At 36.8% G+C, this 24434-nt stretch overlaps 1 protein-coding gene across 5 annotated transcripts; it reads right to left on the bottom strand.

The window, feature by feature from the left end:
- Positions 1-937: 937 nt before the first annotated feature.
- On the bottom strand, positions 938-24412 carry mia2 (MIA SH3 domain ER export factor 2). 5 transcript variants are annotated; one of them, XM_065253291.2, is made up of 29 exons: positions 24174-24411; positions 23819-23952; positions 23299-23391; positions 19466-22667; positions 18970-19299; positions 18639-18715; positions 16816-16947; positions 16687-16708; positions 14528-14616; positions 14359-14430; positions 13992-14102; positions 12359-12430; positions 12158-12262; positions 11773-11895; positions 11597-11693; positions 11210-11256; positions 9935-10025; positions 8623-8761; positions 8442-8543; positions 8220-8280; positions 7225-7260; positions 7075-7142; positions 6880-6956; positions 5226-5345; positions 4886-5011; positions 3223-3342; positions 2148-2200; positions 1878-2067; positions 939-1659 (listed from the first exon to the last, which is right to left on the bottom strand). In XM_065253291.2, the coding sequence occupies exons 1-29, from the start codon at positions 24280-24282 to the stop codon at positions 1478-1480; spliced, it is 6180 nt and encodes a 2059-aa protein (XP_065109363.1). In that variant the 5' UTR covers positions 24283-24411; the 3' UTR covers positions 939-1477. The 5 variants fall into 5 exon arrangements, with proteins under 5 accessions (XP_065109370.1, XP_065109373.1, XP_065109363.1 ...); XM_065253303.2 differs by having other exon boundaries at positions 944-1659; positions 21698-22667; positions 24174-24408; XM_065253305.2 differs by having other exon boundaries at positions 946-1659; positions 22469-22667; positions 24174-24406.
- Between the last annotated feature and the right edge of the window lie 22 nt (positions 24413-24434).

The following is a 24434-nucleotide window of genomic DNA, read 5'->3' as shown; positions in this document are numbered from 1 at the left end:
TCAATGGTGCTCCTGATTCCTACTTGATTACAAATATCTTACAAAATAATTTATACAGTTTTATAAAGGTGCTATGTGCAAATTTACCGGCATCCAGGGCTGATCACAGTGTTTTCACGTCACATTTTGGAATCAGCTCGGCTTACTTGGAACCCCAACCGGGGTGGTACTAAAGAAGGAATGGGTACTACGTTCTGCACCCAGTGGAAAAGCCCCGAAAAAGAAGCTGACCCAACCCAAACCATGGGGTACTATGCAATGGAAAAGCACCATAAGGGGACCCATGGTGTATGTCGATAAAAACAGCTCATTTTAAGATAACAAAAACATAACGGTTCAGTATGTAAGGACTTTATACACCACTGAAAACATAGTTATGTATATTATATCACATTTCTTTCTATAGATCCTTGTAAAATTCACACACTGCACCTTTAAATGATGAGATGTAAATAATTGTAATTAAAAATGAAATAATAAAATAAAAACAAAAAATTGTTTACTCTGCATGTCATGTGTCCATTACGCAACACTTTATCAAAAACTGATGCAAACTCATGAAAAATAGATAAATACCTTTTATGTATAAATAAAGCAAAATTCCCAGATGAAGTCCAATAAAACGGATGGAAAGACATACAGGTTTTTTTTAAGTTAAGCATGCAAATGTGCTACTGGATTATTGAAATATTTACATAAAACCTCTGGGGGTACTTCAAGTAAATAATTTGTGTCAAAGGGGTTCAGCTGATAAAAAAAGTTTAAAAACCTCTACCTTAAATATTTGGGATTTAGTTCCTTAACATTACAGCAAGAATCTGTGGGGAAATTTATTGCAAAAATGTATTTGGTGTTATAAAAATAGGCTTAAATGCAGCTATTGCAGATTTAATTTTAGATTAAAATGCAACCTTGAAAATTGAAAAAAAAAAACAGCAAACAAGTATTTTTTATTCAATGACATCTTTAATGTACACATTTATTTTATCCAATCACTTTTAAGGCATAAATGGTTAAAGGAAACTATAAATACCATTAACTACATGGACGGTTCTCTGAACTTTTGTGTTGTCAAGTAAGTCACCAATGGTGCTTTAAAACAACAGCTTCCTATTCACAATATATACTTGTTACAATTTCTATATGTACAGGTTGACAAATATGTGGACCTTTCATCAGCTACCTTTACTTAAAAAACATTGCAATCCTTAGCATCTATAATCGTGTTTAAAAGCAGTCCAATTGACTTTTCAAATTGTACCTACAGGTTCACATAATGTCACACACACTCACGCTGTACCTGAAATACAGAGATCTGAGATCTCATTTATCAGGCTTTACACTTTTAAATAAGTTTATCTCAGACAAAAAATAACCACATAGCTACTGTGGTTATATATCGGAGGAAACACGCCTGAGCACAACAACAGGATGTTGCAAACATTATGATGGAGAGGAACAGAAAGTGACACTGAGATCAAATGGCATTGTGAGGTGAATGCGACTGTTCGGGGGGTTGCTCGCTTCCTGGTGGAGAAGGTCTAGGAGGCGGTCCAGGGGGGAAATTATCAGATAGGGGTCTTGGTGGAAGATAACCCATATGTTGAGGGAGTGGCATTGGACCTCTGGGAAACACTCCAGGTGGAAGGGGCCCTCGCACTAAATGGAAACGGTGTTTAAAGGTTATCAACTTTTACAGTGTCACATAATAAAAAAACAAAAATAATGAAATATCTGGCAACCCTAATATCATATGAAGACTATACTACTCTACATGTGTAAATATGATTACCCCTGTTAGTAGTCACATAAGTGTTTACTAAGTAGAAATACATTTTAACTTCAATATAAAAAAAGATTCTTTGGAGAGTACATACTGTTCATAGGGAGACCACCTGGTCCACGTGGTGCAAAAAACTCTGGGGGTCCGTAAGGGCCCCTAAGTGGGAAGCGATCTCTGGGGTCTATCAGTGGAGGCATTCCCATTAACGGGGGACCAGGAAGAGGTCCCATTCTTGAATCTGGATCAGGGGGCATTCTCATGTCACCAGGCATAGATTGAGGACCCTAAGGGAGATGTAATTAATTTATGGGTACTGTATATACAGCGGTCACACATTTTTTATACAAATCAAACTTTTACTCACCTCTCTGTTTTCATTCTCACTAACACCTGAGCTGTTTCTTAGAAATGATGAATCTGCAAAATAAAAAGCAAAAAGGAAATGAAGAGACACATAAAAAGTATCCTTCTAACTGTGCGTTCACACCAGACGCGAAAGAGGCGGCAAAAACGTGCTTTTCGTGAGTAGTTGGACGCTTGAACATTTTGAGTTTACTCCCTTCATTCGCGCGTGAAATTCTAGTCATTTGAGACATTCACGAGTAACTTGGCATCATGGGAGGGGCTCAAATAGCTCAAATTGGGTAAACTTACCAGATTGTTCGACCTCCTCACTCACTTTTTTTCAAACAAGATCCTTTTAATTCCTGTAAAAGTACGAAGATGTCTCGTGTAGCGATAATGATTGCTCTCGGTAATCACGCTCCTAAATTGGTTAATGCACGGATCACATGGCAACACTCAATTCAGATGGAACGCGCCATCCCCGCCGTGTCATTCGCGCTTTTAAAAAAATCCAGATAATTTACTTCACCACCATGTTATTCAAAATATTGATGTTTTTCTTTGTTCAGTAGAGAAGAAATTATGTTTTTTGAGGAAAACATTCCAGGATTTTTCTCATTTTAATGGACTTTAATGGACCCCAACACTTAACAGTTAACTCAACACTTAACAGTTTTTTTCAACGGATTCTATTCTCTACTGAACAAAGAAAAACATCAATATTTTATATGACATGGTGGTGAGTAAATTATCTGTTTTATTAAGACAATGGACTAATCCTTTAATGTAATCACTCATGCTTGCCGCCTCTTCCACGTCTTGTGTGAACGCACCTTAAGAATCTTACAGTTTTTATATATTTTCTAAGTGAAAAGAGAGGTAATTTATGCCTTGTTAATGCTCCTACCCTAAGTCAGCAGGGAGTTTCTGCCAATAGAAATTTAGCATAAAAGAATTTCCCTATTTTACTCACTCAAACCGTTTAGTCTTTCGTAACACAAGTATGTTAATAATGTAATTTAACTCCACGTGAGATCAAATGACCTTTAAGTGGTTAAATACATAACACATGGGAGCATAAAATAAAGACTCGCCTGATTTGTCACCAAAGTACGGCTCAGGATGAATTGGTGGTCTAGGAGGCAAAGGGCCCATAGCGTACGGCCCTGGAGGAGGCCTCCTAAAAGGCAAACCTGGATCTGGGAGCTGGTGACCTTCCATAACAAACGGTAAATATCAGTATATATTAATAATCAATCAGTTACACACACACACACACACAGTAAAAATTCTTTGCTGCCTTAAATTTTTTGTTTAATCAACCACAACTATAAGATGTATAAGTCATTTAAACTTACTATTATTTATCTTGACTAGAGATGAGTTGTTATAACTTATAAAATATATCTTATATAATATATCTTGTCAAGATAAATAATATTAAATTGTAATGACTTGTAAATCTGAGTTGATTCAACAACAACAACAAAAAAAATAAGGCAGCAAAGAATTTTTTATAGTGCAATTGTCCTGAAAAATTATTTGTTGTCAAATCAGACGTCAAATTCAAATTTGTATACAAATATTTGAAACAGGAATTAATGAAAATGATGCACTGCGTACAACTAGAACTAATGCTGATATGGGTATGATTATGATAATGACTTTTAATAATACAGCGATGTCCTGTGTCATTTATGCCCTCGGTGTGAAACAGCTGAAATCTACATTGAATATTCAGTCTGAGGCATTTGGAGGAAACGAGAAACAACAAGGGGCAGTTGAACAAAGCCTGACACATCGAGCAACAAACAGAAAATGTCTAAAACAAAGACGGCTCAGTTCTGTGGCTCTTTAATGAGCGGCTTAGCTGAGTCAGCCATTCTCAATGGGTTTTAGCTTTCACAACGTCCCTTTATGTTATGTCCCTTTACATTACAAAACGATGTTCTACGCCGTATATACACTATATTTTACACATTTTTAACCAAAAAATGTATCATTTAGTGTCATTTAAAAGATTATTCCTTTTTCATAAAAATGATGATAATTTAGGTATGTAAATGTAAAACTACCGCTACAGTAGTTACAAGTGTGGAGAAAGAGGAGCGTTCAGACGTTGTTGTATGTGGATACAAATTAATGTCTTTGTGTCAGTTAATTGTTTAATATGGTCCTCTAGTGTGCGTCACACGCTAGTACAAGATGTGAAGTTGTGGTTTAAAAGTACATATTTTTTGCCGAAAATGACAATCGTTTCACTAGATAAGACCCTTATGCCTCGGCTGGAATTGTTTAGAGCCCTTTGAAGCTGCATTGAAACCGTCGAGGTCGACTTAACTCCACTATAGACGCTTTCAGCAGTAACAATGTAAACAAGCAGCTCTCTTGGAACAAAGGTAACTTCCGATAAACTTCCACAAAGAATCAATAACAGCACAGTCCATGATCACCGTCCCCCATCTTCTTTTCCCCCCACGGAATTTTTATATGAAAGTGGAGCAATCCCTTAATATGAAAGATTTATGCATTAAAATATCCAAAAACTACTAACACAGTGTTATACGTTTTGTTCACATGTGTACTTACATTATCGCAAATGTTTTTTTTTTTTTTTACAATATTTTAAGTCAAAGTCATCAAATATATCATCCTTTGATAAAAACTATATTTGGCCTATTTACAGAATTTTGGAGAGATGAATAATGAATAACCGGCTCAGAGGTCAGAGTCATAGCATTGGGAACATCACTGTACCTGGCGGGCCAGGAGGGCCCCTGCGTTCCCTGTCCCAGGAGGGAGACAGTGAGCCGCTATCAGAGTGAGGGCCACTCCGCTCAAAGTCTGGCCCACCACTAGGGGGCTCTATCACGCCACGAGACACTGATTACATGATAGTTAAGAGTCAGAGAATGAATGGGGGCGAGTATAAGAGGGCAAACAAAAGTGTTGGAGGAAGTTAAGAAAATGAAGAATGGAAAGAAGATAACCAACAAAAAAAGTGAATGAAACATGAACCTGCAAAAAAATGAACGAAATCTTATGGGAACTGAACAGGATACACAATAAATTCATGGATGGCTTGTGTATACACTACCTCTACCAAACTGAGGTGAAAGTCGAGGTGGGCCATCCATTAGTGTCGGTGGGGAGAGAAACGGCCGGGTTTCTGAGGATGGACGACCATGGGGAGAGGGCCCATAAGGAGATCTCTCACCTGCAAAAGGGTAAATATCAAGATCAACATCATAGGGAGACGATATTTTACCCAATCAAGCTAATGTAATTTGTAAAATTACATAAGTAAAGACCATTCTGTGAAAATATACCCTTGATATCTTTAACTATTTCCATGCCATTGACAACTTATCTATAGAGAAAACATGTCCCATGCAATTACGCTTTCCTGACGAGTTTTTACGGTAATCTGTAATTCCCGCTATTATCCACTAAATGGCACTCTTACCCAATTTATAAAAACTAATTTAACCACATTTTAAACTCTGTATGTTTTGATCTTCGTTCTGAATCTGATCTCTAACAAAATTCCTTTACAAACATGCAATTATTTCAGCTTTTTGCTCAAAATTTGGTCTTTTTGAAGAAACCTACCCATATTTAAGAGGTTATAAAAAAGAGAACAAATGAAAATAGGATGAAACTTTTTTCTCATTTTGTTTGTTTGTTTTTTGTTTGAAAGCAGAGGGTCTGTTCTTTCATTTGATATATTTGTATGTTTATATTAGGGCTGGGAAAAGATTAATCGCGATTAATCGCATACAAAATAAAAGTAATTTTTTGCATAATACATGTGTGTGTACTGTGTGTAGTTATTGTGTATATTTAACCACACACACATACATATACTTCATGTCAGAGTTTTTATATATATATATCAATTTTTTTAATTTATATATAATATTAAATATATAAAAATATAAATAAATATATATACACATGTAAATGTTACTTAAATACATACATGAATGTGTGTGTATTTATATGAACATAATAATTACACAGAGAACACACTCATATATTATGCCAAAAATCACTTTTATTTTGTATGCGATTAATCGCGATTAATCTTTTCCCAGCCCTACTTTATATATTTGTAAAAGACATTTTTTCTGGAAGGCATTTTGTGAAACTTTTGTGAAAACCACAATAAATGCTGGCGGGCAACTTAAAAAAAAAAAGGCTGGCAGGGAAAATGTTAATATTGACTGAATAAGGTCATGTCACAAATAAATAAAAAAATGGAAATTCTAAATAAAATAAAATTTTGGCGCTCCTAACCTCAAAATTTGATTGGGACTTTAACTTGATTTAACAGACTGGGTCAAATATATTAAACTCAGGGCCATAGATAATAATTCTGTTGTAAATATGTAAATGCTGCTTCACATCAATATTATCTAAATTGTTTTCGGCACCCTTGCTCCCATGGGTCCCTATAATGGCTCTTAAAGGCGAGGTGCATGATCTCTGAAAGCTAATGTTGACATATGAAATCACCTAAAAAAACACGCCCCTACCCAAATAGAATCTGGACCTTCTTTTAGACCCGCCCCACAAATACGCAACCCAGACAATGATGTTAGTAGACACGCACCTTACTGCTGATTGACTCCCTTTTCCAAAACGTTTCTCAAAAATCGTGTACCCCGCCTTTAACATTCTCCCTTATAGCTATAGCTGCCCTGTCTGAAGTAGAGGGTTTTAAACAATAAAAAATGTACATATCTGACCTCTGAATATAGGTCTGCCCTCTCGTACATATGGATCCTTTTCAAGAATCTCCAACTTGAATTGAGAATCAGTAAGCCTGTAAATTTAAACACACACACACAGATATACTGAGATACACAACGCAAATGACAATACAAATGCACTCCTTTGTATGTCAACGACTGAAAAGTGAGGTAGATTAAAACATATTTCACCTCTGACGGAGACTGGAATTTTCTCTCTTGACATCTGTTAGATCTCTATCCGCAGCTCTTGCAGCCAGCTAAGACATTAAATGCGAAATAAAAACGTTCTTAAACATCTGTAACCTGCTGATGTACTTGGGTGGTATGAAATCAACTTACCCAGTTATCATGAGCCTTTTTCTCTTGTGAAGCAATCTGAGGGCAAAAAATTATTAAAATAAATATAAATATAAAACGTATAAAATAAGTGCTGAAATATCCTAATGGCCATGTGACCCTGGACCACAAAACCAGTCTTAAGTCGCATGGGTATATTTGTAGCAATAGCCAACAATACATTGTATGTGTCAAAATGTTATTTTATGCCAAAAATGATTAGGATATTAAGTAAAGATCATGTTTCATGAAGATATTTTGGAAATTTCCTACTGTTAATATATCAAAACTTTATCATTAGTAATGTGTGTTACTAAGGACTTCATTTGGACAACTTTAAAAGCTTAAATTTTATTTGCACCCTCAGATCCCAGATTTTCAAATAGTTCAGCCAAATATTATCATATCCAAACCATACATCAATGGTCAAAGCTTATTTATTCAACTTTCAAATAATGTATCAATCTCAAAAAAAATTATTGAGCTTTATGACTAGTAGTTTTGTGGTTCAGTTTTAACAAATTGTCAATATTTGACAGTCACGTCTTTTTGTATTCCAATCTTTTGTGAAATGTAAAATCAAACTTTGATGCTCTGAACCTCATACTCAACATTTTTATTTTATTATTGTTGTTTTGTATATCTGTAGTGTGTGTTTGTTTTGTAAGGTTGTTGTGTTTTGTGTTGTATTATGGTATTCTGTTTGTGTTTTTGGGACCCCTTTGAAAATGAGATGTTACATTTGTTAAATAAACTCAAAATATAATCAGATTTTGAGACTTTAGTCTGAAATTATTTAACAGGGTCACAGTATTTTTTGCCTCATAGTGTAATGTGCATACAAAATTATGTTAAATGGACTAGAAAATCTGGGATCCAAAATGTGGAGGAAATATTTAATATTCTGCACTGTTTTTTTTCAAATTCTAAGCTAAGCAAGCTCTTAACATTGACTATCGTTACTCCAGGTTTGAACAACAGTATGAGAGTTGTCTCACTTGGTTCTTGTAAGCCTGTGAAGTCCTTTCCAGCTCATCCTCCAGGTCTTTGGCTCTTTGCCTGTGTAAACACGGTGAAAGAACATCAAATGTAAACTTCCTGTTTTGAACGTTCCTCTCACATCACACATCCTGTCCGTCATATATAGGGTGCTTCCTTTGTTGTGATCACATGTTACAAATGATGAATTTCCTTGCATGTGCTGCACAATCTGCTCCTACCTGTACGTGATGAGCTCCTCGGCGGCGAGATTGATCTTTTTGTCTGCTTTGTTGAGCTTCTCTTCTTTGTGTAAGCGTTCCTTCTCCTCCACCGTCAACATTCTAAAAAACAAAGGGTTACAAGCACATTAGCCCATTTCATTATAAAGCATATAAAGTAAAAAGAGAAGCTGTCTGCTACCTGTGAAGTTTAAGTTCGTTCTCCTGGTACATCTCAGTCATGATCTGTAGTTTCTGCTGGAGTTTCTGGCTTTCGCTGGAGAATTTGGCACTCTCTGACTTTAACACCTCCTTATTTTCCTCCAGTTCTGTGATGCCCTCTGAGTTAATAAGAAACCAAGCGGACAGTTAAACAGCAATATTTTTCAGTCTATAGGCATGCCAAAGTATAACCAAAACAACAATGGAGGTCTTTAGGAGTGTGTTTGTCCTGCTCGAAATACAACAACGTTTACACATCTTTGGCACTTTAGGGGGGCTGTACACCAAAGGGTTTATGCGTTGTAGTCACAGCAAACAAAGCGCTTAGCTGAAAAAACACTGGTAAGTTGGCGTTTCTAGCCACATTTAAACACCTTATCATCCAGGGTCACTAAACCTACCTCATCGCCTGTCTAAACAAAACTGCTTCATGCTTTTGCTGTCTTTATTGTTTGTTTTTATTGCTCTGTAGAAGAATGTGTATGTGTACAGATGTGTAATGTTTCTTTAAAAAGTAATATCGCCATCTACAGGCCTGGCTTGTGTAAAACAGCGTTTTTGTGGATCTGTGAATATGCAGATGTTTTTACGTGAATTTTTTCAAAAACGCAAAAGAAAAGCTCTGCTTGGTTGTCATGTAAACATAGCTTAAGAAAACCCTTGGCAAGCATCGTTGCCCAAGACATCTCCATGTTTGACAAATCAGCTCCTTAATTTTTTAAAAAGAATATATCATGCAAATTTTAAATACTTATTTTGAACATGCTTAAAGGTGACATAGAATGATTGAACGAGGTATTTATCCTTGTTCTGTGATGTGACATGTAGACAAAAATTTGTGTTTGGGTCTGTAATGCCTTAGAAGCTTCCTAAAAACCTCTCTCAGATAGCTCATTATGGTGGAGGATTTTTTAACAAGTGGTTTTGCACCTATTTGGCTCCGCCTACTGGCTTAACTTGAAATCTCATTACTGATTGGCTGACTTTGCTGCCACTCAAAAAATGTAGCCAATTATTTTAAAGTGGAGGGGCAGTGAGATGCCCGTGATGTCATAAGCATCAGTTTTTCAGATTGGGCTGTTTTCTGGCTGACATTTCTAAAAGAGGAATTTCTATGAGACTGAGATGTTTAGCATGTCTAGCACTTTTTGTATGTTTGTGAATGCGGGTAGACTACCATTATTCAACAAAGACAAGGTAAAAATGGTTTGTACAACTGATGTGTAATGAAATGGTAAACAAGCATCAAACAAATTCATATCATCTCCTATAGTTTAGTAGAATCTGTCTACCTTGGAGATCTTCTTTGGCTTTAATCTCATCTGTGAGTTTGGCGAACACTCGGTTCTTTTCTTCCTCCATGGACTTTAAATCTGCACTTATCTGTAATAGGGAGAAGAATTCACTTATACATGTTTTATTAATAGCATAACGATTGATAGTATTTTGTAAACATTCCTCATTAAATCTTAAACTGAAAGCTGTGGCTCAAAACCAAGTAACTGCCACCCAGACAGCTTAAAGGAATATTTCACTTTCATTAAAAAATTCTGATAATTTACTCACCCCATGTCATCCAATATGTTTATGTCTTTCTTTGTTCAGTCGAAAAAATAAAGTTTTGAGGAAAACATTTGAGGACTTTTCTCCATATAGTGGACCTCAACAGTTTGCAGTTTCAATTTAGCTTCAACTTGCTCTAAACGATCCCAACCGAGGCATAAGGGTCTTATCTAGCAAAACGATTGTGATTTTCACAAAAAAAATAAAAAAACTTGTGCCTTGTGATGCAAAAGCCTTATGCTGCGTTCAGAGCAGCCGCGGTAGAGGTGTCAAGCGCGAGTGATTTCAATATTAAGTCAATGTGAAGACGGGTTGACGTGCATCTGGAGGTCTCGCTGCACAAATGAGGCGTTTAGTACGGCGCGGTAGATGCGATTCCGCCTCATTCGCGCGAATTGAGCGTTGCTGCGAAATTAGAACTTTGGCGGAAAAACGTGCCGCGTTAACCAATCAGGAGCTTGCTCTAGTAGATACGTGATTACAGAAAGCAAGTGGAGTCGCAAAAGCCCCTCCCATGACGCAAATTTTTGCGTGAAAGTCTCAATGACTAGAATTTCACACGCGGATAAGCGAGTAAACTCAAAATGTTCAAGCGGCAAACTAGACGCGGTAGATGCAATTTATACGCCTCAAACGCAGCTGGTGTGAACCCACGATAAGGTATAACGTAATCACGTCGATAGGTCATGCATGACATCCGCACCAGTGTTTACAAATGTGGAGAAAGATGAACTCTATGTGGAATGATAATAATTGATGTCAGTTTATATTGTTTAAAATGGTTTGCAAGTGTGCGTTTCGACGTGATAACGAGAAACGTACGGTCACGCTGGCGCGTCACATGGCCGAACAAAGACAGACCTAAACATCTTGGATGACATGGGGGGGGGAGTAAATTATCAGAATATTTTATGAAAGTTGAGTAATTCTTTAATATATGCTGTCTATGAAGAGAAGTAGCAAGATTTTAGGAACACCCAAAACTCATATAACTGTAGGAATACCTTGGCCGCTTCAATAAGTTTCTGTACTTTTTGCTTTTGATGGAAATCTGCAAAAAGAAAAAAAAGAGAAAAATTCATGGTTTGACTAGCACAATATGCTTAAAAGCAGACAACATTTAAAGGCTGGGTGCACAATCTCTGAAAGCCAATGTTGACATGTGAAATCACCTACCTAACAAACACACCCCTACCCCAATATAATCTGGACCTTCTTTTGATAGACCCGCCCCACACAAAAGCAACACAGGCAACTATGTTGGTTAGTAGACATGCCCCTTTCTGCTAATTGGCTACAAGTGTGCATTGGTACTCTGCCCGACTCCCTTTTCCAAAGCGTTTCTCAAAAATCATGCACCCCGCCTTTAACTGAAAAGAAAGAGTTGGAACCTGAACTGTCTCCATTTTCAGTTGCGGCTGTATTGTTACTGCTGGTCTCGTCTTCAGAATCCCAGTCTCTCATCTTCAAAAGGCATTCTGTCAGAGACTGAAACAGGAAGAAATGACATAATCAGATAAATAATGCACTTTTATCAGGTTGGTTGCAGATATTGATGAGTTGTTACCTTGATACGTTCGTCTTTGTTAGCACAGTCATCCATCATGCCAGCGTGAGAACTTTCACACAGCTTCATCTCCTCCTCTAACTCAACGAGACGTTCGGTCCAGCCTTCTGCCTCCTGAACCAACTGTACGGGTAAAGATGACACATGCAGTCACAGATAGCGTACAGTTAAGCCAAATAAAGCCGTTTCTTTACAACCATTACATTGGTAGACATATGGTCCCAAGCAATACAACAGCTGCTCATGCAATTAAATTTTTTTATATTCAACCGATGTGCAATTACAACTGTGTGTATATACTTGGTATAAATTTGGTCCCATCAGATTTAAGAGGTGAAATAGATTTTTAATTATTATATAAAAACTTGCATCATTGTGATCTCACCTGGCCTTTACTCTCCAGCAGCATAGCCTGCTCCTCTTTGGCTGCCTGCAGGTTCTTCTGCAGTCGCTCTGTGTTGATCGCATAAATCTTGAGAGTCGTGTTGTCCTACATGTGGACATGCAAATGAAATGAAACGTATCATCATGTAGCACGTTTGCTTTGGCTTGAGTGCAACATGCGTATCTTATACATAATTCATACCTGTTCTAGCTGAGACTTTCTTTCTTTGGCTTCTTCTTCCAAATTCCTTAAAATCTGCTCGAGCTCAGCAAGCTGGATGACACAGAGGTTGAAATTCAGTTTGTTATTTATATGGATGGACTTACAGTAAAGGGACTTTAAACACGCATGTATGGTGATTGGCTAAATGAATGTGAAATTGGAAACATTACATGTCATCGACCCCGAGTGCCATATGTATGAAACACAATGGCGGCCTCCACAGTTTAAAATGAGTATTACATCTTGCAAATTTTTGAAGAGATAAAAATAGGTGTATTTTAGTAGTAGAAGGTAAATATTGGGCTCTATCTTGCACCCAGCGCAATTGACTTTGTCAGTGACGCATGTATCATTCGTATTTTGCGCCGGCGCACAGCGGGGTTTTTCCCTCCACAGATGCACGTCAGCAAACTAGGGAATGAACTTGCGCTCCCTGGGCGGTTCAGCGCAAAAAGGAGGCGTGTTGCGGCGCAAACCATCTCTTATGCTATTTTGCAGTTTCAAAAAACAATTGCGCTACTAACCAAAAAAAACTAGTCTAAAGTCAGTGGCGTGTTGCGCGTGGTTCATTATGCTATTTTAAGGGCGCATGCTTGACCATAATGTATAGCGTGCACAACGCGCATACACTTTGCTTATCTAATCTACACAGATGCAACAGTTATTTTTGCAAATCATAAATTGTTACACTTAAAAATATTAATACACGAGATAAGGGGAATCATAGTGGTGAGCATTGTGGTGATAGTTTTTATTTATTCTCATGCAAATAACGATTAAAATATTTTCATAACTTTGTTGTGTGGCTGTATTACGTTTATTTTATGTAAATAATAGTTAAAATGTTTTCATAAGAAACCTTAATGTATATGAACTTGATTTGTAAGAGTACTTTGGGGTTGGACCTTGCTTGCGTTTCTTGGGTCCGATTTCAAAGCCCCCAAACCCTTTCAGCGGTGAGGGTGGACGCAGCGATGTCCTCTGCTGGCGTCAGGTCCTGAGGCAGATCCACCTCCCGTTACACGGCGTGCCCGATTTATGCTGGCAAGCGTGGGATTCCCCCGTACAAGGACGTCGGTCTCCTCGGCTGTGAACCGCTCCTGGCGTGCGCCTGGTAAATCCGTCATAATAATAGCAACCCGCCATGGAACTTGCGCCCTTGCGTTTAAAGGGAATGTTGGCTAGCGTTCTGATTGGTTTATTTGACGTTACGCCCAAACCACACCTATGAATAATGAACCTACTTCAGACCAACCCCTTATTGATTTGCGCCCGGCGCAAGAGTTTTTTCTCACGCCGGGAAAATAGCAACAGCGCCCAAGATCCGCCTACAAACTCACTTGCGCGTTGCGCTTCGCACTTGCGTTTCAGATCGTTAAAATAGGGCCCATTAAGTATTAAATCATACAGGTAGCCGAGGTACCCTTTAAGAGTTCAGAACCCAGCTAAACACGTCAGAAATCATTAACATGTATGTGTTTGGTAGACATGTTTTTCAAAAAGCACTTAAGGTGGAATATATGATGAATATTAATAGGTTCCCATAAATGTTGGTGTTGTTAGTGTCATGGTTTAACAATGAAGTCTATAAAGGACAATATCAAAACAATACCTGATCTTCTTGCTGTTTTCTTGCTTTGTTTTGTTGGGACAGTTCCTCTTCTAGCCGTTCAATTTCTTTTTTCATTTGGCCATTTGACTGCTCGAGCTTTTGTGATGCCACCTAAATAAAGTGTGATTGGATAGTGTCAAGAAAGAGGGGGCAAAGTAACATATAGGTGAGAATTGGATTTAAACATAAATGTGTTATACATTCTCTAAAAACTAAATGCAATAACCATAATAACCAGCTGTAATTAAATATTTATTTAGAGACAACTAAAGACATTTTCTTTTGTTTAATAATAATATTTCAAAATACATATTGTTTCAAAGCGGCTTCAATTAAATATTTTGTAAACACAAAGACAAGTTGTTACCTCTAAATCTCCCTTTTCTCCAGATCGAGCATATATGCCGCTGTTCTGAAGTGTGGATTCCAGTTTCTCATACTGTTAAAGCAGACAGATGGTATTGTTATAGGAGAGTTCATTACATGAGCATTGACATGTATTAAGTAACTAGTAAATATAACATGGTCTCGGTCACCTTTTGTTTGACCTCACTGAACGTCTCCAGCACTTTGCACTTTTCATCCAACAGTTCTGCAACTTTCTGTGCCATTTGTTTCTCTTTACCTACAAACAAACCCAAGAACAGTATGGATCAGTTAGATCAGTGAGGAACAGTTCAGAGCAAAGGACTGATCACATAATCTACCATTAACACAGTTAAAGGCACAATATGTCATTCACGCAGCTGGAGCTTATCATACAAAAACAAAATCGCAGCTTGATGACACCATGAAGGTGCGGGGAATGTTGGGAGTTGTAGCCTCCACTGTCGATGGGAAATCAGTTCAACACGGCACTCACAAATCATGCGCATAGATGATGCAGTTATTAAGTTTTATAACCGTTTGGTTATTGCATAAGCCAATAGAATGGCTTCTGCAAATACGTGTGCATATTGCACTGCGCAGATCGATCGGCAAATGGGGCGTACACACCAAATGCGAATTCAACGATTTGCAAGACTAGATTACAAACAAAGTTAATGCAAAGACACGAATTCATGCGAGGCCATGCGAATGCCACAAATTGGGCGGCGCAATGGCCACAAACACACACTATTTGCCTCAAACGCGCAAGTTGAAAAAAACTCTAGCAAAAAATTTGCCTGACCCAACGTTAAATGAGCGAGTAATAGTGTGGGAGAAATACACACTTCGCGTTTGGTGTTTACGCCCCATAATGCTGCATTATGCATGCCGTTCCTCGCTCTAGATTACGTGTGGAATTTAACTTTGTGTAATGCTAATTTTTCACTAGAGTTAAATATTTTCAACTTGTGCAAAGATGCGTTTGAGGTGAGTAGCGCGTGTTTTTGTGGCAATTTCGCTGGCTGGTTCATGGCATTCGCATAGTCATACGCGAGTTCGCATCTTTGCATTGAAGTTGTATGTAATCTACTTGTGAAAATCGTTGAATTTGCGTTTTGTGTGTACGCCCCATAAGACATTTCGCGTGAGCGAAACGATAGTACTGCTTTTGGATTGCTCTTGCGATACTATGTTTTAGGAAATTTAGGGCGCGACTTGTTTAAAGGATTAGTCCATTATCTTAAAAAAAATCCAGATCATTGTCATCCAAAATGTTGATATCTTTCTTTGTGCAGACGAGAAGAAAATATGTTTTTTGAGGAAAACATTCCAGGAGTTTTCTCATTTTAATAGACTTTAATGGACCCCAACACTTAACAGGTTTAATGCAGTTTAAAATTGCAGTTTCAAAAGACTCTAAATGATCCCAAACGAAGCATAAGGGGCTTATCAAGCGAAACGATTGTCAATTTTGGCAAGAAACATAAAAAATATGCACTTTTAAACTACAACTTCTCTTCTTCCTCCAGCTGTGTGGCGAGCCAGCGCAACCTCACGTAATTGCGTAATGACTTCGAAAGGTCACGTGTTACACATATGAAACGCACATTTGCAGACCATTTTAAACAATAAACTCATGGACATTAATTAGTATAATTTCACATACAACAACTCTTTCTCCACACTTGTAAACACTGGGGCGTAGTCTTGCATTCGTCATCTGTGACCTCTTGACGTGATGACGTATTACGTGAGGTCGAGCTGGCGCGTCACACGACCGGAGGAAGAGGAGAAGTTGTGGTTTTTCTTGCCAAAAATGACAATTGTTTTGCTAGATAAGACCCTTATGCCTCGTTTGAGATTGTTTAGAGTCCTTTGAAACTGCAATTTTAATCTACATTAAAACTGTTAAGTGTTGGGGTCCATTAAAATGAGAAAAAACCTGGAATGTTTTCCTCAAAAAACATAATTTCTTCTCGACTGAACAAAGAAAGACATCAACATTTTGGATGACATGGTGGTAAGTAAATTATCTGGATTTTTTTTTTTTTAAATTGACTAATCCTTTAAGTCCTTTGGGAATTGAGTAGATCATTGGAGGTTGGAAGCCTGGCCATTAGACAGTCAATAAAGTCCCACCCTCGCACCAAGCCATATGTCATACAGAAATTTCATTTCGAGGTGGAGGTTACAGATTTTAAGTAAAGATTATGAGGGCAGATGAATTAAAAAACAATAATGTCACGCACATATCAATCATTTATAATAGCAGTATTTCACAAAAAATTGTTTCTGATTTTATGGTGACTTAATAAAACATACTCACTTGCATAAAGTCTGCTTTTGATCTGTGAAACAAAACAGACAAACATGATCAATACTTGTAGAAGTATAGTTCGCTGAAATGATAGAGCATGAATAATATGTATGTATCGAGCAGAAATGGATGACTTACAGAATGAATAAACCTGCAGCTGAATAAAAGCAGTGTGCATAAACCAAAAAAGCCAGTGAAAACCACAGCTTCCCATGGAAGTCCATATAAGTCAGGACCAGGCCGGATGTCATCAGGAAGTGATGATACAACCTAAGACACAAAATCAAAAATTATACCAATGTTTCAAATCATCAATATGAGATTAATTCTTTCACATTCAGATGTTGTGTAATGTTATCCTCATATAGGGTTACATTCATAAGCAGACACACAAATACATGGCATTATTTGTTGTTCACACAGTCACACAAACAAACAGGACTTGTACATGATCAAATTAATAAAGGCAATATACACCTACACTAATGCTAAGCAGACATAAATAAAATGTAAATTAAGGACAGCTAAAGTCATAAACAAACACACAAATCATTCAGTTTAATGCTACACACAGCAAAAACGTCAAAGCAACCTTACAAACGTTATAATCTTTTAAGCAACATGTACCTGATGCACCAATGCTAACCAGCCATATGCTGGTACATACAAAGTACTAATGTTATTAAACATATAATCAAAAACAATAAACTAAACTAAAACAAGTTTGACTGACACGAAATAATAATGTTTCATCATTTGACAGCTGCCACACACACATAATATCAACACCGTTTCATCACACACACTGCCCCATACATCTTTAATCTTCTCTACGGCCAGCGTGTAATAAATCGTTGCTGCTCCTTTCATGTCAGTCGCTTCCGTAACGAGCGACTCGGCTTTGAACTCATCTGCCATGGTTTTAGTCAAAATCGGCGACTTTTTTCCTTTAATCTGTTGATTTGTCTGTTGTTATGCCATGGTGCCGGATACTAGCTCTACTCTCACTGCCAGTGCGCACTGCGCTGAGAGGATCAGCGCATTCTCGTGGTTTAGGGTGGATTCATAGGTGAGATTATCGTTGTTGTTTTTAAATTAAACGAAGTCTTGTAATATTTACTTTTAAAATACTTAAATAATACGAATGTATTTATTTTGTTTGAAGTAGTACTTAAAAATTATATTTTCTTTAATAAATGTCAGATTAACACAAAAGGAACACCCCTTACACGGTTATGGTTTCTCCCAAACGTCACCAATTGCAGAACGCCACCACGTCCCACTTGATTTTTAAAGTGACAGCAGCGCATAGGAAATGAACTTGAGGTGGAAATGTTTGTCTTGAGCAGGTTATGAAACGTGGTTAAAAGTAAATTGTTTCACTTGTGGGTGTGTTAAATATGCTTTTATTAAAACGCTTACTGAACTGGTTGGGCAGCTTAACTAGAATTCATAATTAATCATTTGGACTGCCTGCATTAATATGCTTGGGTTTACTAGTCATCATTGGTCTAGTTTTAAACTGACGATTAAGTGCCTGATATTACATATTTTTAAATAGCATAAATTTAGGAAAAATATGAATTTTCATAAAAATATAGAAAATAGTTTAAAAGGCACATATCCTAAAAAAATCTTACTTTTTCTATGTTTAAGTTCTATTATTGGGTCCCCAGTGCTTGTATAAACCTAGTAAATGTTTAAAAGAACAACCCAACTTAGTTTTGCTCAACCATTCTCTGCAAGCATGTGAAAAAATAGGTCATTGAAATTTGGCTCCCCTTGTGATGTCAGAAGGGGATAACACCGCCCCTTAAACTGCACTATCCAACCACGGCACTGCCATTTAGTACAGAGATCAGCTCATTTGCATTTAAAGTCTTGTGAAATGTCTCATTTAATTAAAATTCTCGTTACTTGAACCAAGGCCCTTGTACTACACTTGATGTATGAAGTCTCACCTTGCGTACTAGAGATGAAAGTTCATTAATTGTGACTTCACCAACAAAAACAGCCAGCTGATAAAATTGCTCAGCGCCTTCCAAAAAAGACCAAACAAAACAATTAATGCCAAAAAGACAGTTTTATGTGCCAAAGTCATGCATCGTTACTAAAATGGCACAAGTTATTGTATGGCTTTAGACTTGGATATGTCCATTTACATTAAATATCTAAGCAACAGTAAAGATATTATTCAAAGATTTACCATACAGGGCTACAATAACGACAGAATTGTCATTAAGGAAGCCGTTAATTGCCTTAATTTCAAGTCCAAAAAAATTTAAACCTTACCATTCTGTATTAATTCTTTAGGTTTAATGTGCGCCTCAGAGTCAATACCATGGTTTAACTGGGAATTAGTTTTCTTCGTTTCAACCTTGGTCCAATCTTCATGCTTTCTTGTTTCCTCATTAATAGTCTTTAAATCTTCTACCGTTTGATCCTCATCATTTGTTTTTTTCGAAAGGTTTTTCTCCTCAGACACGGGCGCTTCTGTGAGATGGCTAAAGTCATTGATATGAGATCTATCTTCAGTAATTTGATTATTTTCAGTCTCTTGATTGACGATTAGTGTATTCTCATTTAGACAGGCTCCATGGGAACACTCCTCTTGATTGATCCCTGTGTGGACAAAGATGGAATATTATGGATAACTGTGGAAAACTTAATCATTATAATTTCCCATTAATCACATTTTCAATCTTAAGATTCCTATGAAGAATCCATCACAATTACAGATGTCATGCTGCTACTGAATTTAATTTCAAAACGTGAACATCATCTGTACCTGGGCTTTCATCTAGGCCTACTTTCACTTTTGTTTCCCCTGAAGTATATTTCTCTCTTAGTGTATATAAGAGGATAGACAATTTTTGTAATGCTGGATATTCATACGTGTTATCCTGGTCAGGAAAACCATCATTTTTTGGAATGTTTTTTGTCTTTATATGGTATTCCAATAGCTGTTCAATATCATTGAGTTCAGCAAGATCATCTGCATCAGGGTTTGAAGCGTTTCCCATTCTGGAATCCAGCCATGATAACTTGGGGTCTCCGACTATATCTAAAAGATCTTTAATATTTTGTTCGCTCAGATGAGAATATAGGTTAGGAAATGCTTTAGAGGGATTTTGTGCCAGTTTAATCTCTGCAAAAGAAACCAAAGTGTCTTTGTCCAGAGCGTGAGAACGTTCAGGTAATTCCTCACCACCTTTTGACTCCGTCATATCATCATGAGCTTGATCTTGGATGGCACTTTCAACTATGGTGTGATGATCCTTATTATCAGTCTCTATAGCAGTATTTTCTTTCTGTCCAGTGCTCTGAATTGACTTTGGGTCATTTTCTGCAAATACGTTGATAGTTAATTTTGTTTCGCTAGAAGAAATATGGTCATCGGGATCCTCTGTGTTAGCTTTATTTTTTAGATGATCAACAGTATTCGAATCACCATGAGGATTTTCTTCATCAAGCCCACATTTTAAAGATGCTTCCTGTTCATTTTGCATTTGTGTGTCATTTTGCATGAATGTATCAAGTTCAGACTCAGTTTTGGAGGACACATTTGTGTTTAATTCTTTTGTTTCAAGATGGGTACTGGGTTCCTTTTGCTCTTCCATGACCTCATCTGAACGTCCAACTTCTGAATTTGTTTGGCTTTCCACTGTTGATATAGCATCACTAATACTAACATCAGTCTTATCTCCCTCAAATAATCCATCTTGAGGACCACTTGTGTTTTCCGTCTTTTGATCTACAATTGATAGATCTGAAAGGTCTGAGTGTATATTTTCCTCACTTGTTTCATCCAATGCATCTGTTTTGGTGGTGTTGTGAACAAGGGAATATCCATTTTCATCTTCATCGGGAGAAATCATGCATTTATTTTCAATGCTTACTGTTGCTGTTTCAAGCATTTCCTCATTCTTCATGATATCTTCAGATGCATCATTTGATGACATCTCATTTACTTCTGTAACATCACGTATGCCTAAACTATCTTCCTTTATCTTTGTGCCTGTGTCCTTGTCAGCTGCAATTTGATCATCGTTATGTTCTGCTAAATTGTCCACAATGGATGGCATCTCATTTACTTCTGTAACATCACGTATGCCTAAACTATCTTTCTTTAAATTTGTGTCTGTGTCCTTGTCAGCTAAAATTTGATCATCGTTATGCTCCGCTAAGATGTCCACATTCGTTTCAGACTCTGAAGTTTTGCTTTGAATTGTTGTGATAGTCTCACTGTTGGAGTCAGCGTCTGACTGTTGTTTTTCATTATCATCTAATTCATTTCCTGTCTGAAGGACTGGTGGTTCAGATGTGTGAATATCATCTGGGTCAGGGTTTGTGCTAATGGAAGTGTTATTTTCATTCTGCTTTAAAGTGTCTGAAGCATTTTCTTGATCAGACAGACTTTGGTTCAACTCCTCTAAAACGTCACCATTTGAATTAGTTTTTTCGCTTGGAATGACATCTTCAGTTAAATGATCGTCTGACTTAATTTCAGAGACTTTTAAATCTTCGCTCTCTTGTGTATCATCATGTTGGATGTTAAATTCTTGAGAGGAGTCTCCGTCATCATTTATTTCTCTGTCATCTGTGTCTTTTAATGTAATTAATGTAATTTTAATGTCTTCATGAGGCCGTTCTTGTGTTTCATGATTTAAACCCATTAGGGTTATGTTTTGTTCATAGAAGTCTTTCTTACCTGAATCTACCTTTTCCTCTGTCTGTGTTTGCTCACTTTGATGTCTCTCTTTATCTAAAATGTCAGCATTGTTTTCACTTTGAATTACATTACCTGCGGGCTTTATTTCTGGGATTTTTGAAGCTGTGCTCTCCGGTGCTTCATCATTTTGGTTACTAGATTCTTGAGATGAATCATCTACTTTTACAATAACATCAGATACTGCACTGTCTTTTAAAGTCAATGTTTCATCAGTCTCTGTCTGAGTTTCACTAATCACATCAGCATCTATTATGGTTGAGTTCTGTTGCTCATCTAATTCTTTCTTACCTGTATCTTCTTCTATTGTTGTAGGTTCATTATCTCCTTCCACGTCACTCTTTTCTGACTTAAAGGGAAACTTAACGTTATCAAGTACAGACGACAACCCATTGACTGAAAATATGGACTGTGAGCTTGATTCAGAGTCTTTGTTTGGAGCCAAATCAGGACTTTCTTCATCTTTATCATCCTCATCACTTTCAGATCGCTCTTTATTGTAAATGTCTGCGATTCCATTGTAGATGGTTCCATACCACCCTGTCTGTTCCTTCTCCATGGTACCAACTTTGATCTCCTTACTGTGGTCACTGTTCTCTGGGTTATTTTCATCATTATGTATGTTCTCATCCAAATCCGAGGGTTGATCTGGGTTAGAAATGCTCTGGTCCTCCACGTCTTTGTTTTCGTCTATGGTATCAGTTTCAGGTTTGTTTGCATCTGGAGTGTTGTCCTTGCCAAAGCCCAAAACATTTATACCCCTACTCAGCCAGGAGCGTGACTGCTCAAATGAAGGTTTCTTATCTTCTTTTGGGTCCTCAATGTTAGTATCAAGTTTGGTATCCTTAAATCCAAAGCCATTGGTCAGTTTACCCCCAATCCAACTTAACGTTCCAGGGTTTGTCTTCTCATCTACGTGGTCCTCCTCAATATTCATTGCTATCTTTCTGCTGTTGAAGGATACTTGGTCACTGCCCTCATCTTGCGGTTCATTCATGTGGTTGCTTTGTTCATCCCTGCCAAACAGTCCACTAACAGCAGAGTTTATCCAGGAAGACCCACCTTGTTCTGTTGACGCGGGGTTGTTTTGTTCAGTGACATCTTGAACAGAAATCTGGGCAGGGTCACTGTTTTCTGTATTAATAAATTCATCGTTAGCTTTTGGGATTTCTGCATCCTGAGTCTCATCTTTCAGATCACCAAACTCAATGTTGCTTTCAATGACTGACCCATTTTCGTCAAAGCAAAAGAAGTCATATTCCTGAGGAGAGAATTTGCAGGATTTATTGCTTATGTTCTTGACAGATGTTTCTTATAACCAAATAGTTATGATATTATATTTGATTATACATTGGGACATTACTTGCTTTATATTATATGCATTTTTAGGGTATTATTTTTATGAAATAAATCTTTAGATATTGCTTTACAAGGTCCCAGCCTTTGACATTATAAAAATTACAACTTCAAAATACAATTTTTTTTATTTCCAGCTAGTCAGATGTGCATTTATTTTATAAAGTCCACACTTTAATTTAATTATAAGTTTGTAGACTGTTTATATGTGTGTCTTTAAAATATTTTTTTATTTTTTTACGTATTTTCCAAAATTGAAATCATGTCTTAGGCTATACAGCAAATTATCAGGCTTGTGTCTTAAAAAGTCCATGTTTATAAAATATTCCATGTTTATTTGATCTGAATGGAGACTAAACATCAACAACACCTCTAGTCCTTATAATTTCTTCAGGTAACATTGTTTATTGTTGAAATACGGTTTAAATTAAAAAATGGTAAAAACAAAATAAAATATAGTTTGCAAAATGGTAAAAACAAGGTAAAATAATATTACGTCTGATTTATAATTTATTACATCTGATAATAAACATTACCTGGGTGGGCACCTGGATTTCTTTTTTCTCATCAATAAAACTTTCATCAACTTTGACGGCATCTTTTTGGAACAATCCAAACAGTTTGTCTATCTACAAAATAATACAAACATTATTATAACTATAATAAAACATATAAAAAAGTTCTAAAACATTAAAAGTTAGCCTTTGATATTTGGTATATCAAGAAAATTAATTAGCTTTAAAAACATTAAACCCATGTAGTCTATTCATAATTAATCCGATAAAAAGTGAAAGTTGGACCACCTAAAAAATTGAAATGTTCACCTAAAAACTTAAATTTTTCAATTAAAGTGAAAGCTTAAATTTGTTACCAATTGAAGTAATTTTTTTCACATTGAATTTTCTCATTTGTCTTAAGTGAAAAAAGTTATCAATACCTTTTTAGTGGCTACCAATTGAAGTAGCCTAATTTGTTTAAGTAGATCCAACTTTCACTTTTTACAGTGTAATAAACACAACATAATGTAAAAGATGTAAAATATATAAGCTCACTCACACTTCCAGCCCAAAGATCACTTCTTTTTCCAGCGAGTTTGTAATAAACTGTTATCATATCCCCTTTTCTAAAGTTCAGAAACCGGCAGTCTTGAGCAATATGGTCTCTCTGGGCCTGCACACGACTCATCATGCCTGAAAGAATGGACATTAATTTAGAAATCAAAAAGCTTAACAACGTTATGGGCATGAAATGATGTGCACATTAGGCCATGACTTCTACGCAACCAAGGTAAACAAACAACATATTCGGTTCTCAGTGATTAGAAAAGTTGACTGCATTCACAATGTATTACAAAACATAATCACCGCTTAAAATTTGATGATAATAATAGGCTAATAGAAGAAATTCTTACTTGCACACTCAGGGTCTCCACATACTTTGTAGTCTGATAATAAACCCAAACCTTGGTGTAACAACCCGAGTGCAACATAAAACAGAATAAAAACATGTACAACTGCCATGTTTGGATTTATCCGGCAATTCTTTTCATCTCACTAGATCCATTCCTTTATGTTCACAATCAAAGTGAAAGACAGACTGAATCCAAGCTGGGTCACATTTCTTTCGCCTTCTCAGAGAATGAACCAATCTGTAGAAATCACAGTCTGACAGG

Source organism: Paramisgurnus dabryanus, chromosome 17 (assembly GCF_030506205.2).
Source record: "Paramisgurnus dabryanus chromosome 17, PD_genome_1.1, whole genome shotgun sequence".
Classification (NCBI taxonomy): domain Eukaryota; kingdom Metazoa; phylum Chordata; class Actinopteri; order Cypriniformes; family Cobitidae; genus Paramisgurnus; species Paramisgurnus dabryanus.
The sequence above is the reverse complement of the archived record's forward strand: the minus strand, read 5'-3'. Positions and strand labels throughout refer to the sequence as shown.